Here is a 20,847-nt window from a genome sequence, read left to right as displayed (position 1 = left end):
AGAATATTGTGTGTAATGAGCCTTAAAGGTCCTTACGAACCCCGATCTAGAGGCTGAATTAGAGACATGTTTGGAGGGGAGTAGACCACTTAGACGCCTTCAGTGTTGAATTCATGGGGTTCTGGGTACCCAGGGGCATTGTCCAATTTCAAAAGAACTTTAAAAGGCAAGGTATTTCCTGACTTCAGGGACAAAGCATCGATGGAACCAATCCATAGAAAGGCCCTTCTTTTTGTATATCCAAAGACTGGCAGCTTGTGTTTATCTTTTCCCATCAAGGTGAGCAGCTTTATAGATAAGGGCAGTCCTGGTGGTAAATGCGACTGCATTTTCACAAAACAGTAGACTTATCCTCTCCCTTCCTGCCTTAAATCCTGGTGCTTGCTTCTCTTCCTTACTAATGTCTTTTGAGGCTTTATTTTTAAAAATTTTTTCCCCTCCAGAATAGGGCACTTTCATCTGCACTAAAAACCTGTTCAGGCAGATATCCTTTCTCCTCAGTCTGGGAACTTGTCTGCTGCCTCTGCATCAGCAGAGGCTGCTTCTCCTGTTATCTTGACAGTTTTTAAGGCAAACCTCTTTCTAAAATTATCAAACCATCCTTTACTGGCATTAAATTCTCCAGACTTAGATCCTTCATCTTCCTTTTGGTTTAAGTTGTCATATAATGACTTTGCTTTTTCTCAAATCATATTAGAGTCTATAGGTATGCCTTTCTTATAGCAATCCTGCACCCACATAAAAACTGCATTTTCAATATGAGATAAAAAGGTATTTCACAAAAAGCACAAGGTTTTTACACCTGCCAGCATAGCGACAGCTATGGCTTCATGAATTTCCTTTTCATTTTTTACAATGGTCCTTACACTGGATTCATTTATCTTGAAATGGTGGGAAATCACAGCTACAGACCGCAATCTCTGGTACATATCAAGCAATTCAGCGTCTTCTTGTAATGTCATGACTTTGCTTCTTGGGAGCACTTCCAGCACCACTAGTGGCACTTCGCATGGGTCCCATGGTGTTATTCAAGGCCTATGGTATTGTACTAAACTTGATGAAAAATACTCAAGAACCACAAGAGATCAGTTTTTCCTACAGTACGCAATTTGCTGGAGAGACAAACTGCTCAGGAGATGTTTTAAGCAGATACTTGCAACACCTGAGCTAGCAACAGGAGGTGGCTATGAAATTATTACAGAAGTACAGTATATGCCACAGTTAATTTTATGCAGTTATGATTTCACACTGCATCTTTATGTTTGGGTTTCTCTCAACTGTGAATGGTGCCATGTATGGTCTGTAAGTGTGTGTGTAAGTTTTGATAAATTTTAACTTTTTAGAGTAGATTTGTGTACATTTTATGGTAGTAAGTGATAAAATAGACTAGTATCTACATATAATTTATGCATTCATGACATACCTAACTTTTCCTTAAATTTATTGGTATTTCTAGGCTCTGTGGTTTGTCTGCGGGTTTTTTCAAATTGTTGCACATCCCTCCCCCAAATTGTTCCACTATATTTACTGAAAACATCTGCATATAAGTGGACCCATACAGTTCAATTCCATGTTGTTCAATGGTCAACTGTAATTTCTCAGGGAGATCCTCCTCAATCAGGATTGATCTTCTTGCTCCGTTATCCATACTATTTTTTTTTCACAACTCACACACACACACTGTATTTTATTTTTACAAGAGATAAACTGACACCAAGCATTGTAAATGGATGACTGCAACAAAAGCAACAATGATGGCAATTACCAAACACAAAACACACTCATACGATGTCATAATATTGACATTCAGTCCAGTAAACCTCCACTGTAACAGCTCCTTTACTTTGCAGTGGAAATTGATTTGTATATTTTTTGCCTCTGAGTCCTTGTGGGATTTATCTTTTTTTTTTTATTCAAACAGAAAGTCACGAAAATTGTAATCATCCTCATCAGTTCACTCAGTCCCATGCAATCAGTTTTTTTTTATCTTGATCTTTTGTTAGCACTTTTATGAATTCATCAGTTTTCCATTAGAGTTCTGAAAATGCTTATTCAGTTCAGCAGTATCGTGAGTTACCAGAAACCTGTACTTGTCAGTCTTTTCCATGAATTCTTTGAAGATGAAACGCTTTTATAGGAATATTTTTGTGAAAGCATCAGAGTACACCCAGAACTGTCGGTAAATGACAAAAGACTTAAAAATGACCACGGTTAAAGATTTGATGAAAGTTCATAATAATGCAGTTGACAAGGAAATTTAGTTATTTCGGAGGTATACATTTTAAAGTAATAACTAGAGTTATGACTTACAACATTATACCAGAACATATAAGATTCTTAGAAATTTCATGTAATGTCTGAAACATTTATATTAATGTATTTCCATACAAATAACCCAAAGAAAGTTTAGTATTAGTTGTTTTTTTTTGTTTGTTTGTTTTTTTATACTGCAGGTTCTTATTAGTCATCAATTTTATACACATCAGTGTATACATGTCAATCCCAATTGCCCAATTCAGCACACCACCATCCCCACCCAACTGCAGTTTTCCCCACTTGGTGTCCATACGTTTGTTCTCTACATCTGTGTCTCAACTTCTGCCCTGCAAACTGGTTCATCTGTACCATTTTTCTAGGTTTCACATACATATGTTAATATACAATATTTGTTTTTCTCTTTCTGACTTACTTCACTCTGTATAGACAGTCTCTAGATCCATCCACGTCTCAACAAATGACTCAATTTCATTCCTTTTTACGGCTGAGTAATATGCCATTGTATATATGTACCACAACTTTTTTATCCATTCGTCTGTCGATGGGCATTTAGGTTGCTTCCATGACCTGGCTATTGTAAATAGCCCTGCAATGAACATTGGGGTGCATGTGTCTTTTTGAATTATGGTTTTCTCTGGGTGTATGCCCAGTAGTGGGATTGCTGGATCATATGGTAATTCTATTTTTAGTTTTTTAAGGAACCTCCATACTGTTCTCCATAGCGGCTGTATCAGTTTACATTCCCACCAACAGTGCAAGAAGGTTCCCTTTTCTCCACACCCTCTCCAGCATTTGTTGTTTGTAGATTTCCTGATGATGCCCATTCTAACTGGTATGAGGTGATACCTCATTGTAGTTTTGATTTGCATTTCTCTAATAATTAGTGATGTTGAGCAGCTTTTCATGTGCTTCTTGGCCATCTTTATGTCTTCTTTGGAGAAATGTCTGTTTAGGTCTTCTGCCCATTTTTGGATTGGGTTGTCTGTTTCTTTAATACTGAGCTGCATGAGTTGTTAATATATTTTGGAGATTAATCCTTTGTCCGTTGATTCGTTTGCGAATATTTTCTCTCATTCTGAAGGTTGTCTTTTCGTCTTGTTTATGATTTCCTTTGCCGTGCAAAAGCTTTTAAGTTTGATTAGGTCCCAATTGTTTATTTTTGTTTTTATTTCCATTACTCTAGGAGGTGGATCAAAAAAGATCTTGTGGTGATTTATGTCAAAGAATGTTCTTCTATGTTTTCCTCTAAGAGTTTTATAGTGTCCGGTCTTACATTTAGGTCTTGAATCCATTTTGAGTTTATTTTTGTGTATGGTGTTAGGGAGTGTTCTAATTTCATTCTTTTACATGTAGCTGTCCAGTTTTCCCAGCACCACTTATTGAAGAGACTGTCTTTTCTCCATTGTCTATCTTTGCCTCCTTTATCATAGATTAGTTGACCATAGGTACGTGGGTTTATCTCTGGGCTTTCTATCTTGTTCCATTGATCTATGTTTCTGTTTTTGTGCCAGTACCATATTGTCTTGATTACTGTAGCTTTGTAGTATAGTCTGAAGTCAGGGAGTCTGATTCCTCCAGCTCTTGTTTTTTTCCCTCAAGACTGCTTTGGCTATTTGGGGTCTTTTGTGTCTCCATACAAATTTTAAGATGATTTGTTCTAGTTCCATAAAAAATGCCACTGGTAATTTGATAGGGATTGCACTGAATCTGTAGATTGCTTTGGGTAGTATAGTCTTTTTCACAATATTGATCCTTCCAATCCCAGAACATGGTATATCTCTCCATCTGTTGGTATCATCTTTAATTTCTTTCACCAATGTCCTATAATTTTCTGCATACAGGTCTTTTGTTTCCCTAGGTAGGTTTATTCCTAGGTATTTTATTCTTTTTGTTGCGGTGGTAAATGGGAGTGCTTCCATAATTTCTCTTTCAGATTTTTCATCATTAGTGTATAGGAATGCAAGAGATTTCTGTGTATTAATTTTGTATCCTGCAGCTTTACCAGATTCATTGATTAGCTCTAATAGTTTTCTGGTGGCATGTTTAGGATTCTCTATGTATAGTATCATGTGATCTGCAAACAGTGACAGTTTTACTTCTTCTTTTCCAATTTGTATTCCTTTTATTTCTATTTGTTCTCTGATTGCCGTGGCTAGAACTTCCAAAACTATGTTGAATAATAGTGGTGAGGGTGGACATGCTTGTCTCATTCTTGATCTTAGAGGAAATGCTTTCAGTTTTTCACCATTGAGAATGATGTTTGCTATGGGTTTGTCTTATATGGCCTTTATTACGTTGAGGTAGGTTCCCTCTCTGCCCACTTTCTGGAGAGTTTTTTTCATAAATTGGTGTTGAATTTTGTTGAAAGCTTTTTCTGCATCTATTGAGATGATCATATGGTTTTTATTCTTTGTTAGTATGGTGTATCACATTGATTGATTTGCATATATTGAAGAATCCGTGCATCCCTGGGATAAATCCCACTTGATCATGGTGTATGATCCTTTTAATGTGTTGTTGGATTCTGTTTGCTAGTATTTTGTTGAGGATTTTTGCATCTATATTCATCAGTGATATTGGTCTGTAATTTTATTTTTTTGTAGTATCTTTTTCTGGTTTTGGTATCAGGGCAATGGTGGCCTCGTAGAATGAGTTTGGGAGTGTTCCTTCCTCCGCAATCTTTTGGAAGAGTTTGAGAAGGATGGGTGTTAGCTCTTCTCTAAATGTTTGATAGAATTCACCTGTGAAGCCATCTGGTCCTGGACTTTTGTTTGTTGGAAGATTTTTTTTTTTTTTTTTTTTTGCGGTACGCAGGCCTCTCACTGTTGTGGCCTCTCCCGTTGTGGAGCACAGGCTCCGGACGCGCAAGCTCAGCTGCCATGGCTCACGGGCCCAGCCTCTCTGCAGCATGTGGGATCTTCCCGGACCAGGGCACGAACCCGTGTCCCTTGCATCTGCAGGCGGACTCTCAACCACTGCGCCACCAGGGAAGCCCTGTTAGAAGATTTTTAATCACAGTTTGTTTCATTACTTGTGATTGGTCTGTTCATATTTTCTGTTTCTTCCTGGTTCTGTCTTGGAAGGTTATACCTTTCTAAGAATTTGTCCATTTCTTCCAGGTTGTCCATTTTAGTGGCATAGAGTTGCTTGTAGTAGTCTCTTAGGATGCTTTGTATTTCTGCAGTGTCTGTTATAACTTCTCCTTTTTAATTTCTAATTTTATTGATTTGAGTCCTCTCCCTCTTTTTCTTGATGAGTCTGGCTAATCGTTTATCGATTTTTATCTTCTCAAAGAACCACCTTTTAGTTTTATTGATCTTTGCTCTTGTTTTCTTTGTTTCTGTTTCATTTATTTCTGCTCTGATCTTTATGATTTCTTTCCTTCTGCTCACTTTGGGTTTTGTTTGTTCTTCTTTCTCTAGCTCCTTTAGGTGTAAGGTTAGATTGTTTACTTGAGATTTTTCTTGTTTCTTGAGGTAGGCTTGTATAACTATAAACTTCCCTCTTAGAACTGCTCTTGCTGCATCCCATAGGTTTTGGATCTTTGTGTTTTCATTGTCATTTGTCTGTAGGTATTTTTTGATTTCCTCTTTGATTTCTTCAGTGATCTCTTGGTTATTTAGTAACGTATTGTTTAGCCTCCATGTGTTTGTGTTTTTTACAATTTTTCCCTGTAATTCATTTCTAATCTCATAGCGTTGTGGTCAGAAAAGATGCTTGATATGATTTCAATTTTCTTAAATTTACTGTGGCTTGATTTGTGACCCAAGATGTGATCTATCCTGGAGAATGTTCCGTGCGCACTTGAGAAGAAAGTGTAATCTGCTGTTTTGGATGGAATGTCCTATAAATATCAGTTAAATCTATGTGGTCTATTGTGTTATTTAAAGCTTCTGTTTCCTTATTTATTTTCATTTTGGATGATCTGTCCATTGGTGTAAGTGAGGTGTTAAAGTCCTCCACTATTATTGCGTTACTGTCAATTTTCTCTTTTATAGCTGTTAGCACTTGCCTTATGTATTGAGGTGCTCCTATGTTGGGTGCATATATATTTGTAATTGTTATATCTTCTTCTTGGATTGATCCCTTGATCATTATGTAGTGGCCTTCCTTGTCTCTTATAACATTCTTTATTTTAAAGTCTATTTTATCTGATATGAGTATAGCTACTCCAGCTTTTGATTTCCATTTGCATGGAATATCTTTTTCCATCCCCTCACTTTCAGTCTGTATGTGTCCCTAGGTCTGAAGTGGGTCTCTTGTAGACAGAATATATATGGGTCTTGTTTTTGTATCCATTCAGCAAGCCTGTGTCTTTTGGTTGGAGCATTTAATCCATTCACGTTTAAGGTCATTATCGATATGTATGTTCCTATTCCCATTTTCTTAATTGTTTTGGGTTTGTTTTTGTAGGTCCTTTTCTTCTCTTGTGTTTCCCACTTAGAGAAGTTGCTTTAGCATTTGTTGTAGAGCTGGTTTGGTGGTGCTGAATTCTCTTAGCTTTTGCTTGTCTGTAAAGCTTTTGATTTCTCCGTCGAATCTGAATGAGATCCTTGCCGAGAATCTGAATGAGATCCTTGCCGGGTAGGGTAATCTTGGTTGTAGGTTCTTCCCTTTCATCACTTTAAGTATATCATGCCACTCCCTTCTGGCTTGTAGAGTTTCTGCTGAGAAATCAGCTGTTAACCTTATGGGAGTTCCCTTGTATGTTATTTTTCATTTTTCCCTTGCTGCTTTCAATAATTTTTTTTGTCTTTAATTTTTGCCAATTTGATTACTATGTGTCTCGGTGTGTTTCTCCTTGGGTTTATCCTGTATGGGACTCGCTGCACTTCCTGGACTTGGGTGGCTATTTCCTTTCCCATGTTAGGGAAGTTTTCCACTATAATCTCTTCAAATATTTTTTTGGGTCCTTTCTCTCTCTCTTCTCCTTCTGGGACCCCTATAATGCGAATGTTGTTGCATTTAATGTTGTCCCAGAGATCTCTTAGGCTCTCTTCATTTCTTTTCATTCTTTTCTCTTTATTCTGTTCCGCAGCAGTGAATTCCACCATTCTGTCTTCCAGGTCACTTATCTGTTCTTCAGCCTCTGTTATTCTGCTATTGATTCCTTCTAGTGTATTTTTCATTTCAGTTACTGTATCGTTCATCTCTGTTTGTTTGTTCTTTAATTCTTCTAGGTCTTTGTTAAACATTTCTTGCATCTTCTCCATCTTTGCCTCCGTTCTTTTTCCGAGGTCCTGGATCATCTTCACTATCATTATTCTGAATTCTTTTTCTGGAAGGTTGCCTATCTCCCAATTCATTTAGTTATTTTTCTGCGGTTTTATCTTGTTCCTTCATCTGGTACATAGCCCTCTGCCTTTTCATCTTGTCTGTCTTTCTGTGAATGTTGTTTTTGTTCCACAGGCTGCAGGATTGTAGTTCTTGCTTCTGCTGTCTGCCCTCTGATGGATGAGGCTATCTAAGAGGCTTGATGGGAGGGACTGGTGGTGGGTAGAGCTGACTGTTGCTCTGGTGGGCAGAGCTCAGTAAAACTTTAATCCACTTGACTATTGATGGGTGGGGCTGGGTTCCCTCCCTGTTGGGTGTTTGGCCTGAGGCAACCCAAGACTGAAGCCTACCTGGGCTCTTTGGTGGGGCTAATGACAGACTCTGGGAGGGCTCACGCCAAGGAGTACTTCCCAGAACTTCTGCTGTCAGTGTCCTTGTCCCCATGGTGTGTTACAGCCTCCCCCCACCCCCGCCTCTGCAGGAGACCCTCCAACACTAGCAGGTAGGTCTGGTTCAGTCTCCTATTGGGTCACTGCTCCTTCCCTTGGATCCCAATGCACACACTACTTTGTGTGTGCCCTCCAAGAGTGGAGTCTCTGTTTCCCCCAGTCCTGTCGAAGTCCTGCAATCAATTCCCACTAGGCTTCAAAGTCTGATTCTCTAGGAATTCCTCTTCCCGTTGCCGGGCCCCCAGGTTGGGAAGCCTGACGTGGGGCTCAGAACCTTCACTCCAGTGGGTGGACTTCTGTGGTATAAGTGTTCTCCAGTCTGTGAGTCACCCACCCAGCAGTTATGGGATTTGATTTTACTGTGATTGCACCCCTCCTACAGTCTCATTGTGGCTTCTCCTTTGTCTTTGGATGTGGGGTATCTTTTTTGGTGAGTTCCAGTGTCTTCCTGTCGATGATTGTCCAGCAGCTAGTTGTGATTCTGGTGTTCTCACAAGAGGGAGTGAGAGCACGTCCTTCTAGTCCGCCATCTTGGTTACTCCTCCTGATTATATCAATCCATACTATTTTATATGTCCTTTTTAATACTCATCTCTCTCATAGTTGCTTATTTATATCTGTCTCCTTCCCTAAACTGTGAGCTTCTCATGGGTTTTGTGTTGTTTATTGCCTTAGAGCTGGTGTTTTTCATGGGGCTGACAGTGTTTGCCAATCAACTAGTGAACTTTTCTGGGTTGCCTGAATGATGGGTCTTCCTTTCTAGTCATAGAGTTCTATGGTCATAAGTAAAAACTGGGATAGAATTTTAATTTTGTTTCTACCCCTTGTCGTCTTATGTTATCATGCTTAATTATAATCCCTTTAAGAGGACTTTTCTTACATGGATGATAAAAATTTAAAAATAAAAAAGCTTAGAATCACAGAGTTTGGAAAGCCTCCTGTGGTCACATATATTTTCCTCCCACTTAAGCGTTTGTTAACAGCTTCTCTCATGTGGCCTTTCAGTCTGTTTGGATACCTCCAGTGACAGGGAGTTCATCAGCTCTGCAGATAGTGTGTCCTACTCTTGAACACCTCTTCAATTAACATTTTCCTTATTAATTTTTTTTAAAATTTATTTTTATTTTTTGGCTGCGTTGGGTCTTTGTTGCTGCGCGAAGGCTTTTCTCTGGTTGCAGCGAGCGGGGGCTGCTCTTCGTTGTGGTGCGCGGGCTTCTCATTGCAGTGGCTTCTCTTGTTGCGGAGCATGGGCTCTAGGCACACGGGCTTCAGTGGTTATGGCACGTGGGCTCAGTAGCTGTGGCACGCAAGCTCTAGAGCACAGGCTCAGTAGTTGTGGCGCATGGGCTTAGTTGCTCCCCGGCACGTGGTATCTTCCCGGGCCAGGGCTCAAACCTGTGTCCCCTGCATTGGTAGGCAGATTCTTAACCACTGCGCCACCAGGGAAGCCCCAGCATTTTCCTTATTGAACCTGAATCTACCTTTTATATTTCTCTGTTTGTCCTTTGTTGCCATAAAATGTAATTTACTCCTAAGTGTGCATAGTATGTTTCTTTTTCTACATTTTTTCTTTATTATGCTAAACATACCGAGTTTTTTCAGTTCTCTAAATGCCAGGCTTTCCACATTTCAACCCCCAAATTACCCTCCTCTGGATTCTAGCCTTTATTTTTAAGAAAATTCTCCCCCATGACATTTTATTATGAAACTTTTTGAACATATAGAAAAGTTGAAAGAATTGTACAGTGGACACCCGTATACCCACTACCTATCTTCTATAGTTAACTTTTCATATATTTGCTTAGTCATGCACCTATCCATCTATGAATCCATTTTTTTTTGAAGCATTTCATAGTGAGTTGTAGATATCTAAACATTTCAGCATGCATATCGTGAATTAGAACTCAGTATTTGTTTACAGTTTTTCTTTTTAGGTAAATTTATACACATTGTAGTACAGAAATCTTAAGTGTACCATTCAGTGAGGTTCGATGTGCCTCCTCTTGTATAACTCAAACCCCTAGCAAGATAGAGATTTGTCACCCCAGAAAGTACCCACTTGCCCCTTCCAAGTCAGTCCCGACACCATCCTCCCAGGTGCGACCACTGTTCCCTTTTCTTCTATCACAGATTAGATTTGCCTCTTTTAAAACTTCATGTGAATGGAATCATATAGTATGTGTTCTGTTGTATACAGCTTCTTTCACTTAGCATAAAGTTTTTGAGATTCATGCACATTGCTTGTATCATTAATTTCTTCCCTTTTATTGCTGAGTAGGATTCCAGTGTATAAATATACCAATTTGTTTATTTTTCATCAATCCGCAGGTGTTGATGGACACCTGGGTTCTTTCTAATTTCTGGCTATCTTGAATAAAGATAGCTCTGAACTTTCTTGTGCAAGGTTTTGTGGACAAATGTTTCATTTCCCTTGGGTCAGCTATTTAGGGGAAGAATCAGTGGTCATAAGGTAGCTGTATACTTAGTTTTCTGAGAAATTGCCAAACCCTTTTCCAAAGTGGCTTTCCACTTTACATTCTTTTTACAGTTCTAGTTGCTCCACATCCTCACTAACATTTGGATTTTAGCTTTTTAATGCCCTCTTAAGAAGGGCTTTTACAGAAATGATCACAGTCCTCTAGATAGAGCCTGAGACTGCTCTGATTCAGTGATATGCTTGCCTTCTTGGTTGTGAGCACTGTTTTGGAGCTACTGTGTCATATTGAACTTAAGGTCAAACAAAACATTGAGATCTTTTTCAGATTAATTGTTTCTGAGCCATGTTACCTTTTTGTGCACTTAAGAAACTGATTTTTGAAAATCCTAAATGTAAGACTTTAAATTTATCCCCATTTATGTTTCATCCAGTTAATTTGAGAAAACCTAGAATTTTGAATCTGTCATCAGTTGGTCTGGCAATCCTTTTCAGCTTTATATCGTTTACAGGTCTGGTAAGTGTGTTTTCTGGGTGTTTTAGGTTGTTGATGGGATTGCTGAATAGTTCAGGTCCAAAGGTAGGGTCCTATGACACACTGCTGGAGACTTCTCTCTTGACTCCATTCAGTAGGATGGGCCAACAAACTATGCATGTATCTCATTATAAAATCATCTAGCTTACGTTTTTGTGTGTTTTCCCATTAGAATTTAAGCTTCATGAGAGTAAAGTCCTGTCATGTATCTAAGCATCTAGAACTAGGGATTAAGGCATATAGTTGGTGTTCAATAAATGTTTTTAAATGAATGAGTCAATGATGGATAGATATGAGGATTTTGTTAAAAGCCTTGCTGAAAACAACTTTCATTGAATTTTCTTGGAATTCCCCCTGTGGCAAAATGAAACAAACAAGTGCCAACAGCATACCGTTTGACTTTTTTGCAGAAAAGGAAGTGAATGAACTGATGGAAGAGCTGTTTGAAACTGTGAGTAATGATCTTCGAATGAGAACTCAGAATAGTAAAAGTGGATTCTCCAGCAAGCTCTGTCCTTTGGTCTCAGGGCCTCTCTCTCCAGAAGGGTGGTGTGAACCAAGCCCATTCCCCTTTCAGTCCACCCAGGAGAGAATATAGTGACAGGAGATTTTTGCTAAGTAATAAACTTTGATTATCCATATGCAGGTTATTCTTAATAAAGTTTTCCTTGCAGGCTTTTGGATGGACTCTTCACTATCACATGTTGCATCCTTAAAGATTGCAAACTAATTTTAGATTATTCTGAGCCCGAATAATTACCTTTCTCATAAATTTATCTCTTTAAAGATATTCTGATCATTTCAAGTTATCCATGCTCTGTGTTTACCATTACAAGTTGGCTGATTGAGTAACTTTTTTCCTGGCATAATAGCTACCCCATGTGCAGGATTGTGCGAGCCCAGAAGTGAGAAAGGTTGTTAATGCAAGCTCTTTCTGTGCGCCAGCGTTATTAAAGTCCTGTAAACTAGTCTTTGCTTTCCCCTCTCACTGCTAGAGTGACCTTTGCGTGCCCATTCCCCAGGAAAATCCTTCTTTTCCTTTGCCCTCAGTTTCAAGATGAGATGGGGTTCTCCAACATGGAAGATGATGGCCCAGAGGAGGAGGAATGTGTGGCTGAGCCTCGGCCCAACTTTAACACCCCTCAAGCCCTACGGTAGGCTAACCAAAGACCTTGAGACTTAGAATGGAGGAAAAGTGTACGTCTGAAAAGGTTTTGAGAAATTTTAGCTAACAATTTCCCATCCCTGACTACCTGCTGTTACTGATATTAGGATGCAGAGTCCCTTGTGGGTGTTAGGTGTCAAGTGAATAAGTCTCCTTATGGGGCAGTGCAGCTATAGACCAAGCTGTACCTGTTTGGGAAGGGAGAAAAAGCAGTAGCTGGCATCCATAGCAGCTTCTCCAGGTGAGTGGTGCTGGAGAGGTGTGTAGGACTCTATGTGGCCAGCCACAGAAACTATCCCAAATTGTAATATCCGGTATGTCCCTTTTGTTTTTCTATTTGTCGTTAACATCTAGTAAATGTTAATGAACCTTTGTTAGTCACCAAGGCATTAATTGAGCAAACCATAAAGCACCTGAAGTAATGCCCTGGAGTCTGAAATGTGTGTACTGCCCTCTTCACTTAAATTAGCACTTCCATTGTCCCACCCAGAGAGTAGAGGCTTTAAATTTTTCCCCCCACTTTTGTGATGAGTTTGCATAGTTTATCCGTACTTTATTGCTATCCATTCTGAGTAGCAGCATACTATCGTTAGGTGACTGGCTGGATGTCAGGGTATGGTTTGTGCCATGCATGGAACAAAGCAAAACTGAAAGACACATAGTCTCTAATTAGTCCTGTGTTTTAACTTAACAGCATTACCTAACTAGAGAGCTTTGGATCCACCTGAAAGCTAGGCCTTTAGGGAACTTGCAAATTTAGTGAAAAAGACAAGGTATACTAATCATTGTGTAAAAGTCAGAAATATCAGTCATACTCCATTACAATAAATACCATAATATAACCACAACAGAAATCTCAGGAGTTCCTTTTTTTTTCAGCTTCGTTGAGGTATAATTGACAAATAAGGTTGTAAGATACTGAAAGTGTACAGCTTGATGATTTGATAAGCGTATGCTTTGTAAAAGGATTCCCCCCATCAAGTTAATTAACACTTCTATCACCTCACATATTTACCTTTTTTTTTTTGAGAACAAATTTCAAAATTTCTTAGAGTCTATATTTGACCCACTTATTTCACACCATATTTCATAGAAGAAAATTCTAGTGTAGCAGAGTAGAACCTGGGAACTTACTATCATGGGATTTGATCTGTAAACATATTTCAGTTCCACTAGTCAACTCTGTGTATGAATTTTTAAAATTTGGTCATTATGTAACTACTTAAAAATCCTTATTCCAATTCAGTTACCTTTCGGTATTCAGTTGATCTGCATGGGCTGCTGCTGCTTTTCTTTCAGCTAGAAATGCAAACCTAGCTTAATCTTTGATTAAGTAAAATATCACAGGGAAAGTGAGTTACCTGTGTTCCCCGTATCAACTACCCATCCAGGTAATACTTATTAAAATCAGGTGCAGGCTTTTTTTTTTCATTATCTACATTTTTCATGTTTCTGTTCTTCTGTTCCTCTGCTAGTAATGCAGATAATCAAGAGATTTCAATTCTCAGTAAAATTGTACAGAGGACAGGCCTGTGTCTTTAGGTTTTCACCCTGTGTCAGCCCATACTCACAGTAAATACTGTAAAAGGAAACATAACTTTTTTCAACAGCCTCTGGGGATAAAGATTGTTATCATTTAACTATTGCTAAATTCTGGAGGATTTCTTGAATTATGATAACCTGCTAGTCATAGCTACTTGAGCAGGTCTTGTCCTGATTGCACAGAGTATCAGCTCTTGCTTAATCACTTGAGTGTCTTGTTCTGCCTCTACCTCAGAACTAGCATGCTAGGTATTTGGATTCTTACTTCAGCCCCAGACACAGTCTCTCTCTCTCAGGAGGTAGGGGTAGGAGGGTAGTGTTAGAAAACTTGGAGAAGATTCTGTGTCACCATTAAGAACAAGTCTGAGATTAATTTGGCTGTCAGTGTGATGAAAAATGATGGGTTCCCATTAGCTCCTTGGCTGCTTTGTTATCCAGACACTTCCCTACTCTTAGATTTTTGTTTAATTTCCCCTTCATTACGATATTACTTAGAAGACTGATGTAGAAGAATGGGTGGGGGGTGATTCAGAACCATCTTATTTGAATCTATGCTAACAACTTTGGGAGAAGATTTGGGTAGGATAGGAGTTTGCCTATCGCCTAAAGTGAGATTTGGGGATTAGCAGTAGATGGAAGTTGTTCAGACTTGCTTAGCCCACCATTAGAAGGAACTGGGTGTGTTGTGGACCCAGGGAAATATTCAAATCCAATCATCTCCCTGTTGAGGATAGGTTTGAGGAACCACTGGCCAACTTGCTAAATGAGCAGCATCGCACAGTGAAGGAGCTACTTGAACAGCTGAAGATGAGGAAATCTTCAGCCAAACAGCAGCAGGAGGTAGAGAGGGTTAAGCCCCAGAGTGAGAAAGTTCATCAGACTCTGATTCTAGACCCAGCACAGAGGAGGAGACTCCAGCAGCAGATGCAGCAGGTAAGACTCTTCTTGGTAATGTTAATATTGGACCATCCCATGGCTTGGCTCGAAGCCAAACATTAAATTAGCAGCTTTGGAAAAGTCGGAAATAGGTGTCTTGATAACCACTGAAACCACAGGACCGCAGGATCTTCATATCAGTTAGGACCTTGAAAGGTCATCGTGTTCGTGTCTCAGGTAAGAATGCATGTAAGGACCCTGATAGTATTCAGCATGATAGATTTCAAAGAATCTTTAGTAATCCCTTCTGAATTTAACAGCCTTATTGCCAGAGTAGTTTTTTCTTCTTTCTAATCTTAGTCCCTCTGGCTTGAGGTTAAACTTCCTCTGGTTCTGTTATTTTGCTCAAGTGGAACATATTTGAGAAAAAATTTCATACCAAAATACTATGTTGTTCTCATAGTCTCTCTAGAAAGCCAAACATATATGCTAAAGTCACTAACATCTTGGTAAAGTCTTCTGGGTTCCTGAAATGACAACATCATAACATGTCACTATATTATTTTCTTTCCCTCCCCAGCATGTGCAGCTCTTGACGCAAATTCACCTTCTCGCCACCTCCAACCCCAGTCTCAGTTCGGAGGCCAGTACCACCAGGATATTTCTTGTAAGGTTTCAGATATCCCTAACTCTAAAGAATTGTGTATGCAGTTAGTTTGGAAGTCATTTCTCACAAATGTTGACTCATCATAAGCTACATTTATTCTTCTCTTCTGCATGTTTGGGTAGCTGTTCGTATGGCTTCACGTGCTTGCTGATAAAACATAAGTTACTGGTTCCCATTAAAGGACAGAGAGAGTATTCAGTTTCTTAAGACTATTCCTCTTACCTTTTTATTGGGTTCTCTTACCTTTAGATCCACTCATCTTGGGCTTTTGGTACTTCTCTTCTTTTTATTGAATTCATTATTTATTAGGCTCAATATCAGTGTTTTATGTATAAAATTAATTTTGCTCATGGCATTATGAAATATTTTGGAGGAAGGCCTTTTAATTTCAAATTTTGGGGATTTCCCTGGAGGTCCAGTGGTTAGGACTCGGCACTTTCACTTCCAGGGCCCAGATTCAATTTCTGGTCGGGGAACTAAGATCCTGCAAGCTGTAGGGCGTGGCCAAAGAGAAAAAAATTCAAATTTTAACACATTTTTGACCGGAGACGTATTATAGCCACAGGCGTTAGTTTCTGCAAAAATCCACCTGTCAGTAATGTGTTAAAATCCTATAAAAATTGCTCCTGAACTTTGGGGTAGGTAATGAGGATATTCTTTGCCTCTTGGGTAAGTCTCTTTGGAGTTTGAGTTGGCTAGTAGTCTGAGCTTCCTTCGATAGTCAGCAGAGTGTTATTTTCCCTCTTATTGTGTTCAGAGGATCATGAGAAATACTTTGTTCTTCAGAGAAACCAATGAAGACATTTAAAATTTTTATTTTATTTTATTAAGTAATGGCTCTCACTCTTGAGAATTTTAATTCTAGCTGGGGAGCTAGACCATGCATCCAAAAGGCTGAGGAACACTCAGACTGAGAATAAAACAAGAGCAAATTAGTGTATCACAAATCCCCAGATATCTGAGGACTCGGCAAAAGAACAGTCTTAATGGCAAAATGTTAATTATGGAAGACTTTATAATGATTTTTACCTGTTTTTATACTATTGTAGGAAGGACAGTTTTTCACTTAGAGGCTAAGGGCTACTGGTACTAATTTTCTGGAACTTAGATCTCCTTTGTGTCCTGTTTTCCCAGAAAGAGCTGGGAACCTTTGCTCAAAGCTCCATCGCCCTTCATCATCAATTCAACCCCAAGTTTCAGACCTTGTTCCAACCCTGTAACCTGATGGGAGCTGTGCAGCTCATTGAAGACTTCAACACACATGTCAGCGTTGACTGGAGTCCTCGTAAAACTGTCAAGAAGACTGGTAGGGGACAGATGTGTCCGCTTTAAGTTTTTACTTGCAGTGAGAGGTGGGAGTCTTATCCCATAGATAATTTCCTAGGGATAATTTCCTAGGGGTGGAGGAGACAGGGTGTTTGTAATTTCTTCCTTCTCTCTTTTATCCTCCCTTTGTGCTCATTATCTAAGTTCTAGAATTAGGTGATAATACTTGGGCTTAAGTAAGGGATGGAGGCAGTGGACAGGGCAGGGTTGTGGGGGGTAGAGATGTGGGACTCCTGCTAATAATTGGACTTAAGTAGATATGAGGGTAAGTATTAGGAGTCAGGTCAAGACAAACTGGTATCTGATAAAGTTGGAAGTCAAGTGGTAAAGTTGGGTTGTGTTTAGGTTTCTACTCACTTCTTCATTAAGATCATTTTATCTCCCATAATGATTATTAGTGATATCTCCATTTTGAGTGAAACATTGATATGGGAGTTAGGAAAAAATTAGAGATGTTGTACATTTACCATGTTCAGTATTTTAAAGAAATTTGCAGGTTTGGTTTCTACTTTGCATTGGTTTAGTATTTTTTGAGAAAATATTTGCTGTTCCCTTAAACTAAATATTTGCTTCTGATTTGTTCCTAGTTTAGCAAATTAGTTGTGTTTTGCTGTGGATTTGGGTTTGTCTTTGGATTTGATTTTAAATCCCTGACTCTTATAGTTAAATTGAATATAGTTGAATTTAAGTGCATTATGTCATAGACACTGATCTCAAACTACTTTATTAGTTATATGTTGGTAATGAAAACTTAATTTGACACCAGACTACAGTTATAACTTATACATATAGTGTCCTGTGTTTTTCTTCTGGGGATATAAAAATAACATTTATGGAAGGAGAAATATGGCTGTATAGTGGTGCTTATCTCTGGAAAGGCAGAAGTGCCTGGAATTGAGAGGCTTAGACAGCAAGACAGAAATGAATGAGACTGAATTGTCTCATTCTCTTTATGGTTTTTTTGTTCCCAACCTCAGGAGGAATCTGGGAGAACTTAATGAAAGTTAAGTAAGAATCAAATAAAATAAAATTTGGAATACCAGATTTGTGAGGGAGATTAAAGAAGTTGGAATCTTATCCTGGAAGAAAGAAAGCATTGTTGAAGGTCACTTATCTTTCAAGGATTTAAAGGGGGAAGGAGGTAAAAATTTTTTGAGCATACACTATCTGCCAGGTATTTACTAGGTACTTTATAAGTGCTTATGTTACTTAGTGTGTTAAATATTCCACACAGGAAAGAAAAAGAGAATCAACTTTTAATAGCATTGAATGGGACTCCTTTTAGGTATATGTTAGGCTGAGAAAGATTGTGGAAACTTTTGGGAGGGGGGTATGTGGGTGGAAGGGCATCACGTTAGGTAGGGGTGGCTCTATCTAAATGCAAAAATGCATTCAGAAGCTTTTGTGAAGCCGTCTTTTGTTCTAGAATTTCATTTATCAGGAATTTTTTTCTTACAGCCTATGAATTTCCCTGTTTGCCAAAGCAAGTGGCTTGGATCCTAGCCACTAGCAAGGTTTTCATGTATCCAGAGCTACTTCCAGTGTGTTCTCTGAAGGCAAAGAATCCCCAGGATAAGATTTTCTTCACCAAGGCGGAGGACAAGTAAGGGTTTACTGTGAGGTGAACAAGAGCACAAAATATCCCAAGGAGAAGACCTGTATGATAAAGAACGGACACAAAAGACAAAAAGAAAAGCAGTGTAGATGGGTGCAGTTCTGTAGTATGTGCTTGTTCCAGCAGTGCCAAATACTGCTTTTTTTAGGGAATGACATACACATTTTTGAAACATTTTAAGTTGTTTTTTGTTGTTTATTTATTGTAAAAACTTGCCTTGTAATACTGTTAGAGGAAAATTTTCAAAGGAAAACAATTTTTTTATCCATTATCCTAACCACCCCAAGACAATGATTTTTCTTTTTGCATTTCTTATATAATTATTGGCAATATAAGTGTAATTTTGTTTTGCTATTTTTAACTTAACGTCTTCTTGAAATTGTTTTTTCTATCAGATTCCATGCTGTAACATTGTCTTATTTTTGTTTCTGTATATTGTCTTTTAAGGCAATATTAATGGCCCTATGATAGTCCTTTTATTTGCCACTCCTGCCCCGCCCCCCCCCCGCCCACCCCCCCGCCCCTTGTTTAGCTGTTCTGAGTGAGGCTTCACCAAGGATCTTTGCGCATAGAGCTTTTGAAAATCTTTCCAGTTTATCTCTTGGGGTAAATTCTCAAGAGTGAGATTATTCGATAAAGGTTATGAACACTTTTATGGCTCTTGATTTGTATTTCCCATCAGCAAATATGTACATAGGTAACTGTACTTGAAAATGTTATGTTGGGAGGTAGTGTTGGTGCTGTTTAATATGTCTAACATGGTGCCCAATATTCATTTTATATTAGTTTTGTTAGAGCCATTCTTCTTCCTTCAAATTTCATTTGTGTTATTAGTATAAAGTGCGTCATGATCTGACATTTATTAGTGATTTATGCCTGGTTTTTCCTCTTCTCACTTGATTGGGAACTCCTCATTGAGTCTTATTCACATAGTACTTCTTAGCACTCAGTAAATATCTGAAATTTTCTATTGAATTGCCATTAACTTGTACGAGAATTAGACGTGGAAAAAGTGGGTTATAGAATGTGGAGTTCATCTGGGAGGCTTTTCAGCGGGATGGACTGTCAGGTGAGATTGAGTATCACTGCCCCTTTCTCAGTTTGTTAGCTTTAGGACTGAAGCACTTTGAAGGGACCGAGTTTCCTAAGCCTCTAATCAGCAAGTACCTTCTCACTTGCAAGACTGCCCACCAGCTGACAGTGAGAATCAAGAACCTCAACATGAACAGAGCTCCTGACAACATCATTAAAGTAAGTGCTCCCTGCATGCTCTACTGGAGACCTCGCCTGAGTGCAGCCATTCCTTTTCTTTTGCTTAGTCTCAATGAATAGCCTTTTATTTAAGGCTAGTTCCTCCCACCTGCACACTAGGTTAATTGCCCTCTTTCCTTTCCAGGAACAGTGATTCATTATTTTCCTCTGGAGTGTCATCTTCTTCCTCTGTTTTAGATATTTCTCCTAAAAATAAAATTGTTCAAATTTTAAAATACTTCTCGAATCTGTTTTCCTCTAGCTATTCATTTTCTCTCTTTTTTTCCCACGCTAACCTTCTTCAGAGGGTAGGCCACAGTCCACTTATATCCTTCTCCTTAACTCTTTATATTTAGATACTTATATCAAAGTTATAAAGTATACTTTAAAGAATCAAATAGTTCTATGAGACTTGTCATGAAAGACAATAATTTTTCTCCCTATTACCTGCTAAGCAAGGTTTTTGTGGGTGATGGTACATTTACCTCCATATCTAGGTAGCATGCTTATAATTACTACCACTTGATTTTTCTTTTTAATATTTCTTTATTTGGCTGCTCTGGGTCTTAGTTGTGGCATGTGGGATCTTCATTTGTGGCACGTGGGATCTTTCATTGCAGCACGTGGACTTCTCTCTAGTTGCGGTGTGCGGGCTTCAGAGTGCACGGGCTTAGTAGTTGTGGCACACGGGCTCAGTAGTTGCAGCGTGCAGGCTCTTTAGTTGTGGCTCACAGGCTCTAGAGCGCGTGGCCTTAGTTGCCCTGTGACGTGTGGGATCTTAGTTCCTCGACCAGGGATCGCACCCACATCCCTGTGTTGGAAGGCAGATTCTTAACCACTGGACCACCAGGAAGTCTCCACTTGATTTTTTGGATTTAGGCCTTCTCTGTTAAACTGAAACCATGGAAGATGAAGACTTAGTTCTCTCCACACTCCTATAGTCTCACCACTCACTATAATTATATCACAGTTTTGTTTAGATTGTTTTTATTTATTTATTTATTTATAAATGTATTTATTTTTGGCTGTGTTGGGTCTTCGTTGCAGTGCGTGGGCTGTCTCTAGTTGCAGTGAGCGGGGGCTACTCTTCATTGCGGTGCGTGGCTTCTCATCGCGGAGGCTTCTCTTGTTGCAGAGCATAGGCTCTAGAGCGCAGGCTCAGTAGTTGTGGTGCACGGGCTTAGTTGCTCCGTGGCATCTGAGATCTTCCCAGACCAGGGCTCAAACCTGTGTTCCCTGCATTGGCAGGCAGATTCTTAACCAATGCGCCACCAGGGAAGCCCACTTAGATTGTTTTTAGAGTTTACGTTATAAGCACGACTAAAAGCTTCTCACAGCTGAGCTATGTAGTGTATCATGATACTTTGCTTTTCCTGCTGGACATTTTGTTTCTCTTGGTGTTAATAATTGCATTTTTTGAGGATGAGTGGGACTTG

General features: G+C 39.1%; 1 protein-coding gene across 7 annotated transcripts in view; it reads left to right on the top strand.

Annotated features, from left to right (window-relative positions):
* GON4L (gon-4 like) overlaps positions 1–20,847 on the top strand; it is an 87,864-nt gene that overhangs the window by 44,442 nt on the left and 22,575 nt on the right. For all 7 annotated transcript variants that reach the window (XM_060031273.1, XM_060031291.1, XM_060031282.1 and 4 more), the window contains 7 exons: positions 11,380–11,420; positions 12,020–12,123; positions 14,411–14,609; positions 15,133–15,219; positions 16,354–16,525; positions 18,004–18,148; positions 19,261–19,411. In XM_060031273.1, the coding sequence (XP_059887256.1) occupies positions 11,380–11,420; positions 12,020–12,123; positions 14,411–14,609; positions 15,133–15,219; positions 16,354–16,525; positions 18,004–18,148; positions 19,261–19,411 (899 nt within the window). The remainder of the gene's footprint in view (positions 1–11,379; positions 11,421–12,019; positions 12,124–14,410; positions 14,610–15,132; positions 15,220–16,353; positions 16,526–18,003; positions 18,149–19,260; positions 19,412–20,847) is intronic.

Source organism: Delphinus delphis, chromosome 1 (assembly GCF_949987515.2).
Source record: "Delphinus delphis chromosome 1, mDelDel1.2, whole genome shotgun sequence".
Classification (NCBI taxonomy): domain Eukaryota; kingdom Metazoa; phylum Chordata; class Mammalia; order Artiodactyla; family Delphinidae; genus Delphinus; species Delphinus delphis.
This window is presented reverse-complemented; position numbering and strand designations above follow the sequence as displayed.